At 42.4% G+C, this 17,222-nt stretch overlaps 1 protein-coding gene across 2 annotated transcripts in view; it reads left to right on the top strand.

The window, feature by feature from the left end:
* Positions 1–16,975, top strand: part of ARSK (arylsulfatase family member K) — a 51,740-nt gene extending 34,765 nt beyond the window's left edge. Inside the window, exons 5-8 of one of the 2 annotated variants that reach the window (XM_037903253.2) lie at positions 370–541; positions 2,832–3,056; positions 15,524–15,748; positions 16,288–16,975. In XM_037903253.2, coding sequence (XP_037759181.1) covers positions 370–541; positions 2,832–3,056; positions 15,524–15,748; positions 16,288–16,568 — 903 coding nt within the window. In that variant the 3' untranslated portion in view covers positions 16,569–16,975. The remainder of the gene's footprint in view (positions 1–369; positions 542–2,831; positions 3,057–15,523; positions 15,749–16,287) is intronic. The other variant, XM_037903254.2, reaches the window with a different exon arrangement.
* The last annotated feature ends 247 nt before the right edge of the window (positions 16,976–17,222 follow it).

The following is a 17,222-nucleotide window of genomic DNA, read 5'->3' on the forward strand; positions in this document are numbered from 1 at the left end:
ATGTTGATCTATTTTCCCAGATGACACCTAGTCCTTTGGAGGCACATGGTACAACATTTTTCTTTTATGTGGTGCTATGCCCACACTTCTGAGATTAGTTACTGAATATAGTTCTAAAAGACTGGGTCCTTTATCTGTCTTTTGAGATATCAGCTGGCAGGTCACATGCTGCTGGGTCCTACTCTAGTTTTCCAGCTGATTTTTACTGGTGTCCAGGCTCTTCTTTGCAAGGTGGTGTTCGGATATCTGTAAAAGTAACAGATAGTAAGCAGGTGCTGCATGGACCACGGTTTGAGAATTTCTGATTTAAACCCGTTGTAAAGCATTAAACTCACTTGCCAAAATAACTTAATTTACTCTTGTTTTTAGGTGACATATGAAGCCATTAAAATTCCAAAATGGCCTCCTCTTTCAGACATGCACCCAGTAGATTATTATTCTTCTTACACCAAGAATTGCACTGGGCAGTTTACAAGGAAAGAAATCAGAGATATCAGAGCATTTTATTATGCCATGTGTGCTGAGACAGATGCCATGCTTGGTAGGTAATCTTCCAGAATAACAATACAGAAAAGAGATTTGAAGCTGTTAGTAGATAACTCTGATCAGACTAGCCTTTTGTAAAGAGTTACTCAAGGCAAAATAGCTTCCTACATATTGCATAAATGATGCATGTGCAAAAGAACTGGATGGCTTAGAATATTGCTGTCAGATTTGGAAGGATTAGAGTTTTGGGTGGTAAATGTTGATTTCACTGTACACATACAAACTGATGAAAAAATATTTCAATTGATGGTGATCAAAATTTTCAGGTAAGCAAAGTAAGAAAAATCATGCTTGAGAACTTATTGAAGGTTGATTTAAGGGTATATCTTTGTATATTTTGACGTGTGATATGACAATTTCTGTTTTATTGGTTGTAAACTTTTAACTTTTTGATATCATTAAATAATTGCCTACGGGGGCCCTTTCTCCACTGTTTGACCTTCCCTATAATTTCTTGCAACTGTGAAATTATCCATAAAATCCATAAAAATAGAAAAAAATGCCTAAACAAACATCGACATTACCTGTTGAAGTTTTTTTTTTTAAATCGAGTTCTGTCAAGCCTACTAATGGACCATTTTACTGAGTGTTCTCACTTACCAGTGTGAATTCAGACCAGGATGGTAATGGTATGTTGAAAGATGTTAATAGCGTTAAGACCTGGTAAAAGTCAATGGATATGCTAAGCACCCTTCATTCAGGCTAAACAGTGGAGCAATTAAATAGCCCTTTGTTTAATGATGGCTGAAACAATAGAAGCAACTGCCCAAGACACAGACATCATGTCAATGCCAAAGTAGAAACTGAGCCATGTGACACAAGTGGTTTCCTGGCAAGCAATTGCAAATGTAGGGGTTGGGGGTATTGATTAAGTGTCCTTGTGTGTGAAGGAACCAGAAAAGAAGGGAGAAGGCAAGCAGACTACAAAGAAGCAGAGTGAGTGCGACCTTAGGAAGAAGTCATAAGAGATCTTTTGGGAAGAATACTCACTGAAAAGGCAAACTTAGATTTCTGCACTAGGAGATTGCCTCCTGATTGTTTTCTACTGTGTTCAAGGAAACAGAACTTTGGTGCAATCCTATCTATTTACAAAGATTCTACACAAACAGACACCTGACTCCTCTCATTATTTCTTCTCCGAATGGAAACAACCTAGGAAGGCCCCAAATATTAGCTAACTGCTTGGGCTAACAGGTAGCAGTTGTGACTATGAAGTAGACAACAAAATGACCTATGCAAGGCTACCATGTTTGTCCCTGGATATAATAGCAACATATTGAAAATTACAAGAAAAAATAAGTTAAATCTAAATAAGCATGCAAAGTTTTCCATGGTTTGTTTTAAGATATACATATATGCAAATCCGCCTTAATTTACTGTGTTTTGTTTCTTCATTTTAAAAAGTGATATCTAAAGAACAAGAATTCTCAATAAATAGAAGAGTTACTTAAATGATTTTTGTGATGTTAGAATGATTAGGTCATATATAAATGCAAACGACCAATCCTGTGGGTCACACAGGCCTCTCATGGAGAAGTAATCAGGCCTCCCAGGACCTCTGATCCTGAAGCGATCATGCTGCTGCAATACATGGCGCAGGGTAGTTTTCGACTAGAGCCCCTTTTCTGTAAGGTATTGAAGTACGTACATAATTTTAAGCATGTGAGTAGTCTCATTAAAGTCAGTGGGATTACTCATGCTTAAAGTTATGCATATGTAGGTAACTTGCTGAACCATGGCCATCCCTTCTACCGTGCTTCCATTGATCCTGCCCCTCTTTCTCTCTCCGTTGCACAAATTTGAGGCTGCAGTAGCTCCTGTGGAGACACATGCACAAGAGAGAATGAAAAGCCCAGTGACTGGGATAGAGTGAGGGCTCAGTCAGGACCCCCAATATCCAGTGCTTTTGGTGGGGGCCTCTGCTGTCCCAATTGCCCTTGGTATTGTTAGCTGCAATGGGATCCCATCCAGAACTGTGGGTGGCCTCCTTTGTGAGGAGGGAGTGCCTCTCATCCCTTCAAGATGTCCTTGGTGGTGGTTCAGCCCCATCTCCGAGGCTGGGATTCACAGTCCCCAGCAATCTCAGACTATAATGGATATTGCAGTGAGGGGTGAAGTCTCAGGCTTTGCTTTCAGTGGGAAGGAAAGGAGCTCCAAGGCCTTTGAACAGCACCCCAGTTGCTAGTAAGGGCCCGCTCCCCTCAGGATTTGCATGCTGCTCTGCAGGTGCAGAAGCTTAACATAGTATCTGAACATACTTTTTTCAAGTCTCTCTTTTGTTGCAGGTCAGATCATTTCAGCTCTAAGTGATACAGGACTTCTTAAAAGAACCATTGTTATATTCACAGCAGATCATGGAGAACTTGCTATGGAACATCAGCAGTTTTATAAAATGAGCATGTATGAAGCAAGTTCCCATGTTCCTCTTCTAGTTATGGGGCCAAGCATTAAAGCTCATCATAACCTATCAAATGTGGTATCTCTTGTAGATATTTATCCAACTATGCTTGGTAAGTAACTTGATTCTATTTGAAATAACTGAAACTTTGAGATTTGGGTATGAATTGGTGGTGGCAATAGTAATAGCATTATGTTTAGGGTTCTGTTGTGATAGGTGATATACTAACATAGTAAGATATGATGCCCGCTCTGAAGAGTTTACAATCAGATTTAACACAAGATCAACAAGTGGTGTAGGGATTAAATAGAGGGATTGGAAGAAGTGGATAAGGGTAACCGTGATAGGAACATGTGGTCACAAAGACTAGCAATGGATGCAATCCATTCGTTTCAGGTATTTACATTTTTTCCTCTTTTTTTTAGTCTTAAGATGTAAACACACAAGAAATGTTATGGATCTCAATAATCCCTACTACCTACCTACTTGACCATTGACTGTAAGCATCACAGTACAAGTGGGTCCTGAGAAGGGATTTCAAGTCAAAGTCAAGGTAGTGGCTTTACTTACTAGTTTGAGGATGATATTCCATTTATAAAGGGCAGCATGGCAGAAATGTAAAGGAACTTGTGAAAGAAGTGGACTAATAGGAAGATTGAGGTGGGCATCATGAGCTGAGAGGAAGGTCCGGGGTGATGTAGTAAAACCACAAGAGTGGCTAACTGGGAGGCATAGTATTATGAAGCTTCTTAAAGATGAGGACAAGAACAGAATTATCAGACACAGATGAATATGATTTGCTGGGGAAGAGTCAACACAGCTTTTGTAAAGGAAAATCATACCTCAGTCATTTATTAAAATTCTTTGAGGGTGTCAACAATCATGTGGATAAGGGTGATCCAGTCAGTATAGTGTACTTGGATTTTCAGAAAGCCTTTGATAAGGTCTCACACCAAAGGCTCTTAAGGAAACTAAGTAGTCATGGGATAAGAGAGAAGGTCCTCTCGGATCAGTAATTGGTTAAAAGATAGGAAACAAAGGATAGGGATAAATAGTTTTCACAATGGAATGAGGTAATTAGGGGGGTCCCTCAAGGATCTGTAGTGGGACAAATGCTATTCAACATGTTCATCTGGAAAACAGAGTGAACACCAAAGTAGCAAAGCAAAGTAGCAGGACTAAGTATTGTCTAGAGACTATCCCTGACAGGTGGCTGTCTAACTTGTTCTTAAAAGCTTCCAATGACAGAGATTCCCCAACCTCCCTAGGCACTTTATTCAAATTCAGTGTTAAGTGCAAAGTAGTGCACACTGTAATTGGGATGATTTTTTCTTCATGGGTTCTAAAGTAGCTGTCACCACTGAAGAATGCGGTTGGAGTCATTGTAGATAGTTCTCTGAAAACCTCAGCTTAATGTGCAGCAGTGGTTAAAAAGGCTAACAATATTAGGAACCATTAGGAAAGGGATAGCAAATATCATAATGCCACTATATAAAATCCATTGTACACCCACACCATGAATATTATGTACAGTTCTGGTCACCCCATCTCAAAAAGGTTGTAGGAGAACCTGGAAAAGGTTCAGTGAATGGCAACAGAGATGATCATGGGTATGTTATGGCTTCTATAGGAGGACAGACTAATAAGATTCAGGCTGTTCAGTTTAGAAAGGAGACTATTAACAGGGGATGTGATAGAGGTCTATAAAATCATGAATGGTGTGGAAAGAGTGAATAGGAAAATGTTATTTACTCTTTCCAACAATATAAAAACTGCACATTGTTCCCCAAATCCTCCTACCATCGACAGTCAAAACCCTTAAACATGTATAGATGCACATTGAATCCATACTTAGTGCTCGCCTGGGGATGTTGGGCAAAGCACATGTTGGGCTTTGAGCTACACCTCTACTCACCCATTTTATAGTGTGGATACAGCAAAAGCAAAAGTACCTGGGATTGTGTTTAGATAAGCCTCCACTGCCATTCCCACAATTCCCAGTACCTGCACGCTCTGGCCCTTTAACCTACCCACTTCATTGTCACCCACTATGTACCAGATGCAACTGCTGGTTTATACACAGTTGCTCGGCATTTAACCCTTCATTTCCATGCGACCTGCTTGTTTCTGCACAGCTCAACTGTGCCTAATAGGAAGAGGCACATCATCAGCATCATGTTAGTTGGCTGCAGGAGTACTCCAGAGTTCTGGTTAACCTCTAGTGTGAGTACAGCAAGCGTTATGAGTTTGGGAGGAGTATCCAGAACATCCACGTATGAGAGCATCATGAAGAAGCTGTCAGAGATGGGCCTAACTGGATTGGTGTGCAGCACAGGGAGCACATCAAGCACTTAAAGCTGAGGATGGCAACAGCAGATCTGGCAACTCCCTATCTATATGCCCTTTCTACAAGGAGTTTGGACCGGGTGCTTGCCACTGCCCTTAGCTCAGAGCCCACCGTCCTTCTTGACATACTTCCGAATGCAGATCATCTTACTTTCAGACCAGAGGAAGGGGGTAAAAACTCTGGGGATGGCACTGGCTGACATCACAATGAACTCCCATAAACAGATTGTGGAGCAGGAAGCCCAGGATCAGTCCATGTGGCCGGATGGGTGAGTGGGTGTCCTGGGTGAATTTTCAGAGGATCTGTTCTGAGATCGGCCCAGGGAACAGTCCGGAGAGGAAGCAATGCGGGACCAGGAATTGGATCCATAGTCTGGTAAGTGCAACCCATCAACTTTATAATTACCATGTGGGAAATTGTAGCATAAGAGTGGGATTTCAGGATTATGACCAATAAAATCATTGTTATGGAGGATATTACATGGGATGGGTTTATCTTTGGGTGAGGGCAAAAGCCACCCTGCTTTCTCCGCATCATGTGTGATCTAAAGTGATTCTAAGTATTGCCCGGGGTGGGAGGGTGATTTAAACATATATCTAGTGATTCTTAACTATTTTTTAAAAAGAGTAATAGCAAATTATGAACAGTAACAGGCTTAGCAAGCATGATTACATATCTTTCAATATACCACTGTCTGCAACTCAATCACCCCAGTAGCATTAAAGCATTGTCCCAGACAGTATGGATTATAAATCCCACTGGCTGCATTAAGTACTAAAGTCCCTTCTGGACTTCAGTGCTTGGCTGTCTGGTTCTGTCCATTCACAGCACACTGTCTGGGCTGGGGTTGGGAGTGAAAATCAGTTCTGCTCTTCAGAACTCTCTGCATCCTACTTCAGCCTCCTGATAACATTTGCCTGAATTTTCCCCCACTTCTGGAAGATGCTTGAGAATTTTTCATACCGGAGAAATTCAAGCGGGTTTGTAAAATTCCTGGGTAGGCAAACTTCCAGAGGCTGCCTACATAACTAACCAACCCTCTCCATGCTTTGATCTGCTGTTCAATCACCAGGCAACCACAAAAATCTCCCTTGCTTAGATAGATGGGTTTCTGCATGCAGCCTGCAAAATTTGTTTGTCTTTCCAAATAATAATATCCTCCAAGGCTTCCCTGGCCTGAAAGAATATTGAAACTAGTACTGGTAACGGAGCCCTACCCTCACAACCACCTTCTGACATTTTTTGTAAAATAACAGTTAAATCTGAAAATCTTACCATGGTTTGTCTTTCATCTGGGAATGTTGCTAGAAGAAGCTTCTGAATACATCAGTGTATGAAGATGATGAAATAAAAGCATACCAGGTTGAAAAAAGTTTCAAACCTTGGCCTCATTTTGATGCAAAACATAAAGTGGGATGGATTCTTTTCTTTCTCCCAGCTCACTGCCTCCCTTGAAAAAAGTAATAAGCTCTTTCATTTTCTTGACAGGCATTTCCACTTCAGCTGTACCAACATTACCACACTGGACTCTTGGGGATAGAACCCTTAACCAGCATAGGAAGAAAAAAAGGTCAGATGAGATGTTCTGTGACATGCGGTACAAGAGAGAAAAATACCAAAAAGCAGAGGAGTGGGAAGAGAGAATGCTCACCCAATTCCTCAGACATGACCAGAGGAATAGGGCTCAAGCCTAGCTTCTGTTAGACCGACAGTTCACCATGATGGCCAATGCCACTGAGTGCAGCTGCCAGTATCCGCACCACAGCCACCTTCATTTCCAGCTCTGCTGTTGGCTCCTGTACCATCACCAGTGCTTGCAGACTCTTCTCTGTGGTACCACATCTTGCAGCCAGTGCAGCAACTGGCAAACTCAAACTGACCAACCAGTGACCTGCTCTACGAATTGGAATGGGCAGATGTACTCTATGTACTCCACCCCTGTACAGTGCAGTCACCATGTTTGGCTGGGAGGAGAAAAACAGGAGGCACACTTGACATCCAGTTCCACTACCAGCAAGACTGACTGTGGAGCTTGGACTTCAGTTAATTGTACTGTTTCACAAACCATTAGCATTTTATTTAACTTTGCACATTTGTCAATAATTGTTTATGGCCAGTGAACTGGTATGCTTGCAATGGCTTTACTATTACTTTGTTTTGTTTTCTTTGGGTTTTGTTAATAAATGGTTTGGTTGCACAATTAATTGGTGTGTGTGAGTGCATGGAAAAGGAGGAAGAGTCAGGAAGTTGTCTCCAAAGCTTTTGATAAAGTATCAGTCTCTTGTCACATAAAGCCAATAGTAAATATACAATAGCAAACCAGGTTATACATCAGTACAGAGCCTTTCTGCATCACAGGTCCCCAGCGCAGCATCACTGGTCCATATCCACTCACCCTGAGATGCTAGGATGTGGCACATAAGGCATCCCCATTTTCTTATGCTTGCCTGGACCCATTCCTGGTGCTGATCAATGCACTTTCTGGTTTCATATATCAAGTCTGCATATATCAAGTGTCTTAAGACTGTTCCATGTGAAAATTCTTTCTTTTAGCCTTGCAGTGTTGTGTAGGGCACAGCAGGCCACAATAATTTTGAATGGTATTGGCCACACAGGCATCCAAATGTTTTTTGGCAATGCCATCTTGCCTTCTGCCTGCCAAATGTGCACTCCACCACTATCCTGTAAGTGCTAAGCATATAATTAAACCTTCTTCCGCCAGGTCCTCTGAGGTCAGGGTATGGTTTCATGAATCATGGTAAGAAAGGTTTAGCAGATTCCCCTAAAATAAAAGTCGACAGACACCCCATTGGTAACCATGCCATTTAGAAGGAATAAGGTCCCTGCTTGTGCAAACAGGGTATTGAGGATATCTGGTGTTTACCTAGCATCATGCACCTGTCCTGTATTTCCCATGTTGATGAACCTGCCGTTGTGGTAGTCCAAAGCCTGTAGAACCAGGGAGTAGTATCCTTTGTGGATGACATTCACTTGCCTCTTTTGGCAGGCAAACTATGGGCACATGCATGCCCTCAACGGTCTCAGCAGTTTGGGAGCCCCATTGTCTGAAAGCCAGCTATTATTTCAGACACATTAATTATGCCCATTATCTGTGGGCATACTACTTGTGGACTGGTATGGCCTCCCTCATTTGCATGTCCTGGTGCTGGAGGGTCAAGGCAGGCTCCACACCCAACTCCATGAAGGTCTACAACTACTTTCAGAAGTGCTGGAACCACTACTGGTCATCCCAGGTCTGCATGGTGATCTGATACCACCACAATGTGTTACTTGTTCTGCACTGGAAGCCCCAGCCTACATTTGGGGAAACTGCTGCAGTTGCAATAAGAATCAGGTCTCTCCAGTCTGCCATGAATATAACCTCCTTTGGGTCCCACTGCCTTACATATTTCAGAAACTGCTGCTGAAATGTCATCCAGAATCTCACAGAACATGTACCCTGATGCATAAATACTTCAACCACCAGCAGGAGCAGCTCAGTTGATGGAATCCATGACATGGCCCCCCAGCTAGAATGAACAGAAGTGACGAGTGTGCAGAGCTAAAAGTGCCTCAGCTAAGTGTGTTGGCAAGCTAAAACCACTTCCACACAGGAGTCTGGGAAGAACAGAAATCCTGCCACAATACACCACAAATCCTAGAATAGCTCCAGTTGGTAAAGTGCTAAGAACCATGGGCTGTGTTCCCAGAAATCTTAGTGCCAAACACATGTAACTGCCGTGCTAGTGTGGATTTGGCTACATGGGGTAATGGGTACATGGACACTCAGGCAGGCTTAGCTAACACATGCCCATATGTGTGCAAACCAGGACACGGGCGCTGTAGACATACCCATAGAGACAGGCTGAGATGCAGCATTAGATGAAGGGAAATAAGTCAGGAATGGGACAGTAGGTGGTAGGTGAAGTTACAGAGAAAGGTTATAGAAGGGACAAGAGTAGCCCTAGAAAGTTGTAGCCCTGTGAGACTCCACTAAAAGTGGAGGATGGGAGGAGGCAGATCCACTAGAATAGGTGCTTAGAACCAGAAGATAATTATGAAAGCCAAGGGAATAATTTCAATATTTCAAGAATAAGAGGATATAATTACTCCTTTTGACACTGTCAAAGGCCAACAAGGCTGAAGATGAAATAGATCTGGCCATAAAAAAAAACTTTCAAGATTTTGGTGAGAATAATTTTAGTGGAACAGAGGAGATAGAAACCAGATTGGAGAGGGTTTAGAGAAGAGATGAAGGAGATGAATTCAAGGCAATGGTTGTAGATGCCACATTCAGTGAAATTGGAGGAGAAAGAAAGAAGAGAAACATGCAATGTGGGGAGAGGCAGGTCTGGTCAAATGTGGGATTTTTGAGGAGAGAGGAGATGAAGGCACGCTTGTATTTTGAAGGAAAAGGCCAGAAGATGGAGAAATTGAGGAGGAAAGGAAGGCAAGCAGTGAGATTGGGAGCAAAGTAGGTCAGGAGTTATGAGAAGATGGGTTCACTGTGCGAGGTCCTGAACCTGAGCCTGCAGGCTGCTGGCACATCTACAACCTGCCTGACTGCTGTACTAGTGACCAGAGAATTGGGAGCCCTAAAGCCTTGCACTCCATTAACGGTACTGCCCACAGAAACCTGACTGGAGAATCTCTGGAGTCCCTGATAGGGCTGGGTTCACTAGTTAAGCCAGAAAGAGAGACTAGAAGTTGTCTGTGCAACAAAGTGGATCCTGGCTTGCTTCTGCTACAGACCCTGCCATCCACTGCCTCATTTCTGGCATAATCTGTGCTTCCTCACTTCAACCTAACCCTGTTCCCGGCTCCTGCCCTCAGCCTCATTCCGGTCCCTCAACTCTATTGCCCTAGTTTCTGACTGCTCCAGCTCTAACCTTATTCAGCTTTTTGGCTTCTGACTTAGTAGTGACTCTTGGCTTTAGTTTGTGTTTCCAGTCTGACCCCAGCTCTAATGCTAGGCTATGGTTCTATAGCTTCAGACTTTCAACTTTGACACCTGGCTCTGGATCTGCCTCTTGGCCTCTGGTTCCTGAACAGTGCACCGACCACCAAACCAGACCACCCATGTCCTGGGCACTGACACCAGTCTTCCACAGACCCTGACACACTGGATCAAGCAGAGAGGTTAGAGGAGAGCAGATGAGACCTCAATGTTGAGCGAGCTTCTGTCTTGGTGAGTGGGAGAGTTGATCTAGCTTTGAAGGTCAGACTTGACAGATGATGAAGCTGGTAGGATGAAAATGGTAGATTGTTATGAGATGGAGAGCCAGGTATCAAAGTCAGAGAGGAAAGTGAATCGGGAAGAGTGGGGTGGACTCTGACAGCAACATTGAGGGGAGAGGAGAGTCAGAATGTTGTCCAATGTTGTGAAAAGGGATAGGAGGAAACGGGTAGAACTGGCAAAGTTGTTGAGAGAGAAGAGAAAAGAAAGTACACAAAGATGAGAAAGCACCTCCTTATAGTCTGTTCTTTCTCTTCTGTTCTGCCACTTCCACTTCTCTCATGTCCTCCTATCCCTCTGCCCTCAACATATTTCTTGCATCTCATCTCACTGTTTTGTCGCCCTTTCTCCTCTGCCCGTTGTTGTCTTTTCCTTAATGAATTGCATATGTATTAAAAGTGCTGACCTGCCAACATTGTAAAGTGACTGTGTTCAAAGAACAGGTACAGCAACAGAAGCACAGTGCAAACACACCTAAATTTCCCTTTTAATTGGTCTCTGAAGAGACCCCATTCATGGGTGAGAAGATAGGTCAGTTTTCATGCTAAATGAAGCCTGGGACTCTCTTTAGTGCTAATTGTAATAGCAATTTTTGTGATCTGAACTGTTCTACTGTAGATACAGGGTGAGACCACCAACACATTTCATATTAGATCATCGAACAGCCATCAGATGGTACTGATAGTCAATTCCTACTGGAGACTGAAGTCTCTCAATCCTATGACCAGTCCCCTGTGTCATCCATTTCCACGATATGGTGCTTTTTGTAACATAGGAACCTGTTCAATAGGGATTAGACTATGACACGTAGACCTTGAAAACAGCCTTCAAATTATAACTTTTCAGTCATTTCACCTTGATTCAAATTCTAACTTGGGACTGTGGAGGAATTGACTCACTGCTGTCATCCCCCTCATGGCTGGACATGGTATAGTTGATCTGTCATACAGTGACACCCTGCCAATGGCTGCTCCAGCCCTGTGGTGGTCTCTCTTGCGACTCAGCCCTGTGGCCAGGTCACACTTTAGTCCCTCTCCTTCTAGGGAACAGAACAAACAGTCCAATGTCCACATGAAGGTCTTTGGCCCTGATTCTGGGCCCCATGGTCCTCACATTGTTCTCCCAAGGCTCTCCGTCATCATGTCTCCTACTCAGGGACTTCATGCCATCTTCCCTAGTAGTTGGTTTGAAAACCCACAGTGCTGGGTTCCAGTCCAGATACCCTACACCTGCAGGCAAGGTCTGCTCCCAGACTTCCTGCTGCTTCCTCCCTACACTTACCACATCCTCTTTTTTAGGGTGTCTCCCCACAACCTCTCTAAGTTCATCCTTCTTTTGGGACCTAGATTTGCAAGGATTTCTCCCTTGGAATCCCCCCAACAAAATCTCAAACAAAGTACCAATTTAAATCAACTTCTGCCCTCCCTGGGCTTAATCCGTCATCCCTCTAATGTTTCCCTTATCAGTGCCTCACTGAATGCATATCAGGAAGTCCCAATCCTGCCCTTTTATCAGGGCTTACCACTGGAGCTTGCTGCTCCATGTCTCTTCTGGCCTCCTGCCAGACTTCCCTATTCCAACTTTCCCCCTGGTCTTCCTACTTTATCCTCTCAGTCTCTCCACTCTAGAGTCCTAGAGAATGACTGCAGAGTTTCTGTCTGCAGCCCCCTTCTGCTCTGTATTTCCTTTGTTTGTAGTCATCTCTCAACTCCTTTCCTAGCTGGACTTCAGACATATTTAGGCCTGGTCCACAACCCAGATGCAGCCAGATGGCTTAATTGTCCTCTCTGGCCAACATCAGCCCTTTCAGAGCCAGGATAGGATATATACCATCTTAGGGACCGGATGTAAAAGAGCCTGTGTTCCAGATTTTGATCCCAAAAATATATTAACAGATTTTAAATCCCTCCCTTCTTGGTTGTGTCTGTCACTCCCTCCAAATAATTTATTGATCCAAGTGTTTTAAAATCCTTCCTTTTCAGTCTCTCTTCTTGAAGTTTGTATTTTTAAAGCTCTCTCCTTCCTGTTCTCTCACTCTACTTCTGCCAATTCCTCCTTCCTGTAATCAGTATGTCAAAAATAGAAACATAAATGAAGTAGAATTAAATTATTCAGGTGACTAAGAAAAAAAATAAGGAAGAAGCATCTCAGTCATCTTTTAACCTTTCCTTTCTGGCAAGTGATGAAACAACCCATGCGTCTTTGGCCATTACAAATGTAATTGCTTGGCTTATATGGTCACAAGGAAATATCCTCTCTTCTCAAGATACCATCTTATCTAAATACTTTGTTTTCTGAGAAACTGGAGATTCACTCCTTGCCTGTCTGACTGATTTGAGGGTAAATTGCCCTCAGTACAGGATGGTACAGAAGGTCTTGAGTGACCCTGGCAGAAACTCTGTGTTAGGCATAATTTCCCTAAGATTGCAACTTTAGTTCCATCCTTTAACAGGGTGGGACATGCACTTCCCTCCAGGTGGCCTCAGCTTTGCTGGTCAGCATGGAGGTGGTTTGGGGGGTGTGGCCCAGCCCCATGGGGGAGGCTACAGCTATTGAAGATGTTAGCCTTGAACACTTCTTGATCTTAAAGGAATGCAGTGACTACCGTTCCCACTCCTTGCACAGAAGTGTAAGGGAGCAGGGCTTATATCCCTTGTGCACTCATTTAGGGCTGGGCATAGTCTGGCCCAAAGACTGTCGGTTACTGGTTTACAAAGATACCACTTTTCTTCCTACTGCTAAGTCCTACTGCTGCCTCCACGAAGCCGCCTGTTTACCATAGCAGGATGCAGATCTATAGACTGATGCACAGCGTACAGAAGCAATTTAACAAAGCTAGGAGAGGAGAAGAAAGATGTTAGATGCTAATAAGAAAAAAAAGTCACCAGTATGGGCTATATATATACAGTAAGTGCCATTAGCAAATGAAGTGACTACTCCATGTACCTGCAATAACCTGTGCATAAAACAGGAGATACACTACTACAGGCCACTGTGAAATGGAAAACACAGAGTTATTAATGACACATAGTATACTGTGTTTGGGGGTATGATAAAAATAGTACTACATTCTTAATAGACACTTTGGTGTTTAGATAGCATGGGTGATATTCTGTACTGTGCCTCCTAGAGTATCAATGCATCTTTGCGCACTCCTAATCTAGGCCTGCTCTGGTGGCTGGAGAGTCCCCTAGTATAACTTAGGTCTTGTGGGGAAGCCTGAGTTATGGCAGCCGACCTGGACTGCACCCTGCCCAGAATCTCTTTTGCACCATGTGCTGTTATGTTGCTTCCCAGGGTTATGACTCTGAGGCACCTAACTACTACTTGCCCTTAGTGTGAAGCAGTCTTGTCTGTGCCTGCTGAAACCAGCAGCCTCTGGCAGCACAAGCACTGACTTCCAGGTCTCTGCAGGCCTTACTTTCTCTGTGCAGGTAGTGATAGGCACACACCAACCACTTAGTTTCAGAGCACTCCTCGCAGTATCAAGGCCCTTAATCCACTGAATACTCACTCACAGAATTACCAGGCTCACAGCTCCCAAAGGAACAGTACACATCATCTTGTAACATGCAACCCTGGATCACCACTTCGGTTGATATCACAGCACTTAAACTTATTCTTGTTTTCACTATAAATATATCTATTATAAAAAAAAACAACAGAGATTCAAGTGATAGTGAGTAAGAGAATTAGAAACAAATAACATATTAAACAAAATTATAACACCCTGCAGAGTGTATAACTAACAGATTAATTTCTTGTCTAAAGACGCTTGTCTCACCTAAAGTTCTCTCCAGTGTTTTCAACCAAGTCTGGTTGAGACCCTTTTTCATGAAGCAAAACTGCTGTCCTTTTTCTTCCTCAGTAAATTGTGCCCAGGCATCTCCTTTGTCCCTACCAAAATACTCAGGGAAATGTTTGAAGAACAGCTCTGGATAGGGTTCTTCCACCCCATTTTTTCTCTTCCTGTTAGTTTCTTTCTCAAATCCCCACAATTCTTCATTTGTATTCAGTTCAGACTGGTGATAGGAAACCCACTGTGAATCAGACAGTACTTAATTTACATGTAAACAGATGGATAAACATCTCCTCTCAGATAGGAAGCCTGTTTTTCACCTTTGCTGGTGACCAGTCCCTAGCCACAGACTTTAAGAAGACATTTTCCTTATATATGTATACACACAACTCCTTACATAGTATCTGTACATACATTTCACAATGATACTGAGTGACACCGACTTTTATTCAAGATCTTGCATTACACTGTTTTGCTGAGCTATAATGTAAATACCAGAGGGAGGAGATCCTGTAACCCCTATGTGCCCCTTGTCAGTTGGCACTAAGAGGTTCCTGAGTCAAAGCTGTGGCCCTACCCTTGAGAGACCCCTTTTGCTCCCCACCCAACTTCCAGCATGGGATTGCAAGGAGATGGGTGACCTTGGGTGAGTCACTTCAGCTCTCTGTGCCTCAGTTTTGTCATCTGTAAAATGGGAGTAGTGATACTGACCCTTTGTAAATAATTTAATTTACTGCTGAAAAGCACGATATAAAAGCTAAATAATATTAATGCAGTGCCGGGCCAAGTGAATCCTCCCCCAACCCCATATGGAGTTTTTAGGGCCCCTTTACGTTGCTCTGGTCTTTTCATATGGCATAAAGGGACCAGAGTGTTGGTGGATATCACCTCAGACGTACAAAGACAAAAGAGCATGACATGAACTGCAATACGGGCCCTCTAAGGTGGAATTCACATTGATGTGACAACCATATTTTAGAATTTCCTTGCTTTGTTGTTTTATGCCTCAATAATGTTCTTTTTAGTGAACCTCTGTGTTTCTGTTTCCTAACAGGAAGCATAATTAGAGGGCATGGTTTAACACACTAGTATGGTCACTGTTCAGATAACTGATAATTTAGTGTTTTGATATAATGTTCATTATCATTACTAGAGTTAATTAAAAGAAGGCTTAACTATGTTTATATCTTTGTTCAGATATAGCTAGAATTCCTATCCCGCAGAATCTCAGTGGATATTCCTTGATACCATTGTTGGCTGAAATGGCAGAAGATGACGTCTCATCCAGAAGGCTGCACCCCCCATGGGTCCTGAGTGAATTCCATGGATGTAATGTGAATTCTTCCACCTATATGCTTCGAACTGACAAATGGAAATATATAGCATATTCAGATGGGCATTCAGTACCTTCTCAGCTCTTTGGTATACTAACCATGTTTCTTCACTAGATATTTTTAGGTTTCAGAGTAGCAGCCGTGTTAGTCTGTATCCGTAAAAAAAAAAAAAAGGAGTACTTGTGGCACCTTAGAGACTAACAAATTTATTAGAGCATAAGCTTTCGTGAGCTACAGCTCACTTCATCGGATGCATACAGTGGAAAATATAGTGGGGACATTTTATATACACAGAGAACATGAAACAATGGATGTTACCATACAGACTGTAACAAGAGTGATCAGGAAAGGTGAGCTATTACCAGCAGGAGAGCGGGGGGGGAGGTGGAGGGGGGAACCTTTTGTAGTGATAATCAAGGTGAGCCGTTTCCAGCACTTTACAAGAAACGTAGCGGTCCCCCCCCCGCTCTCCTGCTGGTAATAGCTCACCTTTCCTGATCTAATAAATTTATTAGTCTCTAAGGTGCCACAAGTACTCCTTTTCTTTTTATAGATATTTTTAATGGTTCTGTTTTTACCAAATCATATCTTGGCAAATTGCGCTTAACTGGTTTTTGTTTGTTATAGATCTGTCTGCTGATCCAGATGAACTAACAAACATAGCTACAACATTTCCAGAAGTCACACATTTCTTGGACAAAAAGCTTCGCTCCATAGTAAACTATCCAAGAATCTCTGCCTCTGTGCACAAGTACAACAAGAAGCAATTTATCAACTGGAAACAAAGTTTGGGACAGAATTATTCCAACGTTATAGCTAATCTCAGATGGCATCAGGACTGGTTAAAAGAACCAAGAAAGTATAAAGATGCAATTCACAGGTGGCTCCAAATGAACACTAATGAATAAAGTAACTGCAACAAGGGATTATTGACTGCCCTTATAGTAACAATTTTTGTTAAATGAGCGCAATGAACGCACTCAGGAAATGAAAATATGCAGTTGTAATTGCAACACTATATAGTTCATAACATCACAATTTGTTTGCTAATTTAAAATAGCAATCCATGAAAATAAAGCTCGCACAAGCTTTTATATCCTTGTTAGCAAGTTAAATGTTTGTTATATAACTGACCATGATACCAAACCTAGCTCCCATCATGTAAAATTTAATATCTGTGAGGGTTAATCAACTTTTAAGAATCATGGGAAGGAAATACACATATATAAAAATTGCTTTCTATAAAATACTGTGTATTAAGAAAATACCGAATGTATTAGCCAATTAATATTTAAGCAATAAAATGCAAAGCAGATTTTGCATGTGTAAGGACTAATTAAAAACTGAATACCTCAGGATTTGATCCAGTGGGATATAGATTATAGTGAAATATCCTAGCATCCCAATAGATTTTAAAATCGTAATGAAAAAGATTCCCCAACCCAATCGTCCCACACACACACACACCAGAGAGGATGTAGAGCATCAAAAAAGGGTAATAACTAGTGTTGGTCTGAACAAAAATTCTGAGGCTATGGTAGGTACTTGAATAGACAACTAAC

This window comes from Chelonia mydas, chromosome 5 (genome assembly GCF_015237465.2).
Source record: "Chelonia mydas isolate rCheMyd1 chromosome 5, rCheMyd1.pri.v2, whole genome shotgun sequence".
In the NCBI taxonomy this organism is placed as follows: Eukaryota; Metazoa; Chordata; order Testudines; family Cheloniidae; genus Chelonia; species Chelonia mydas.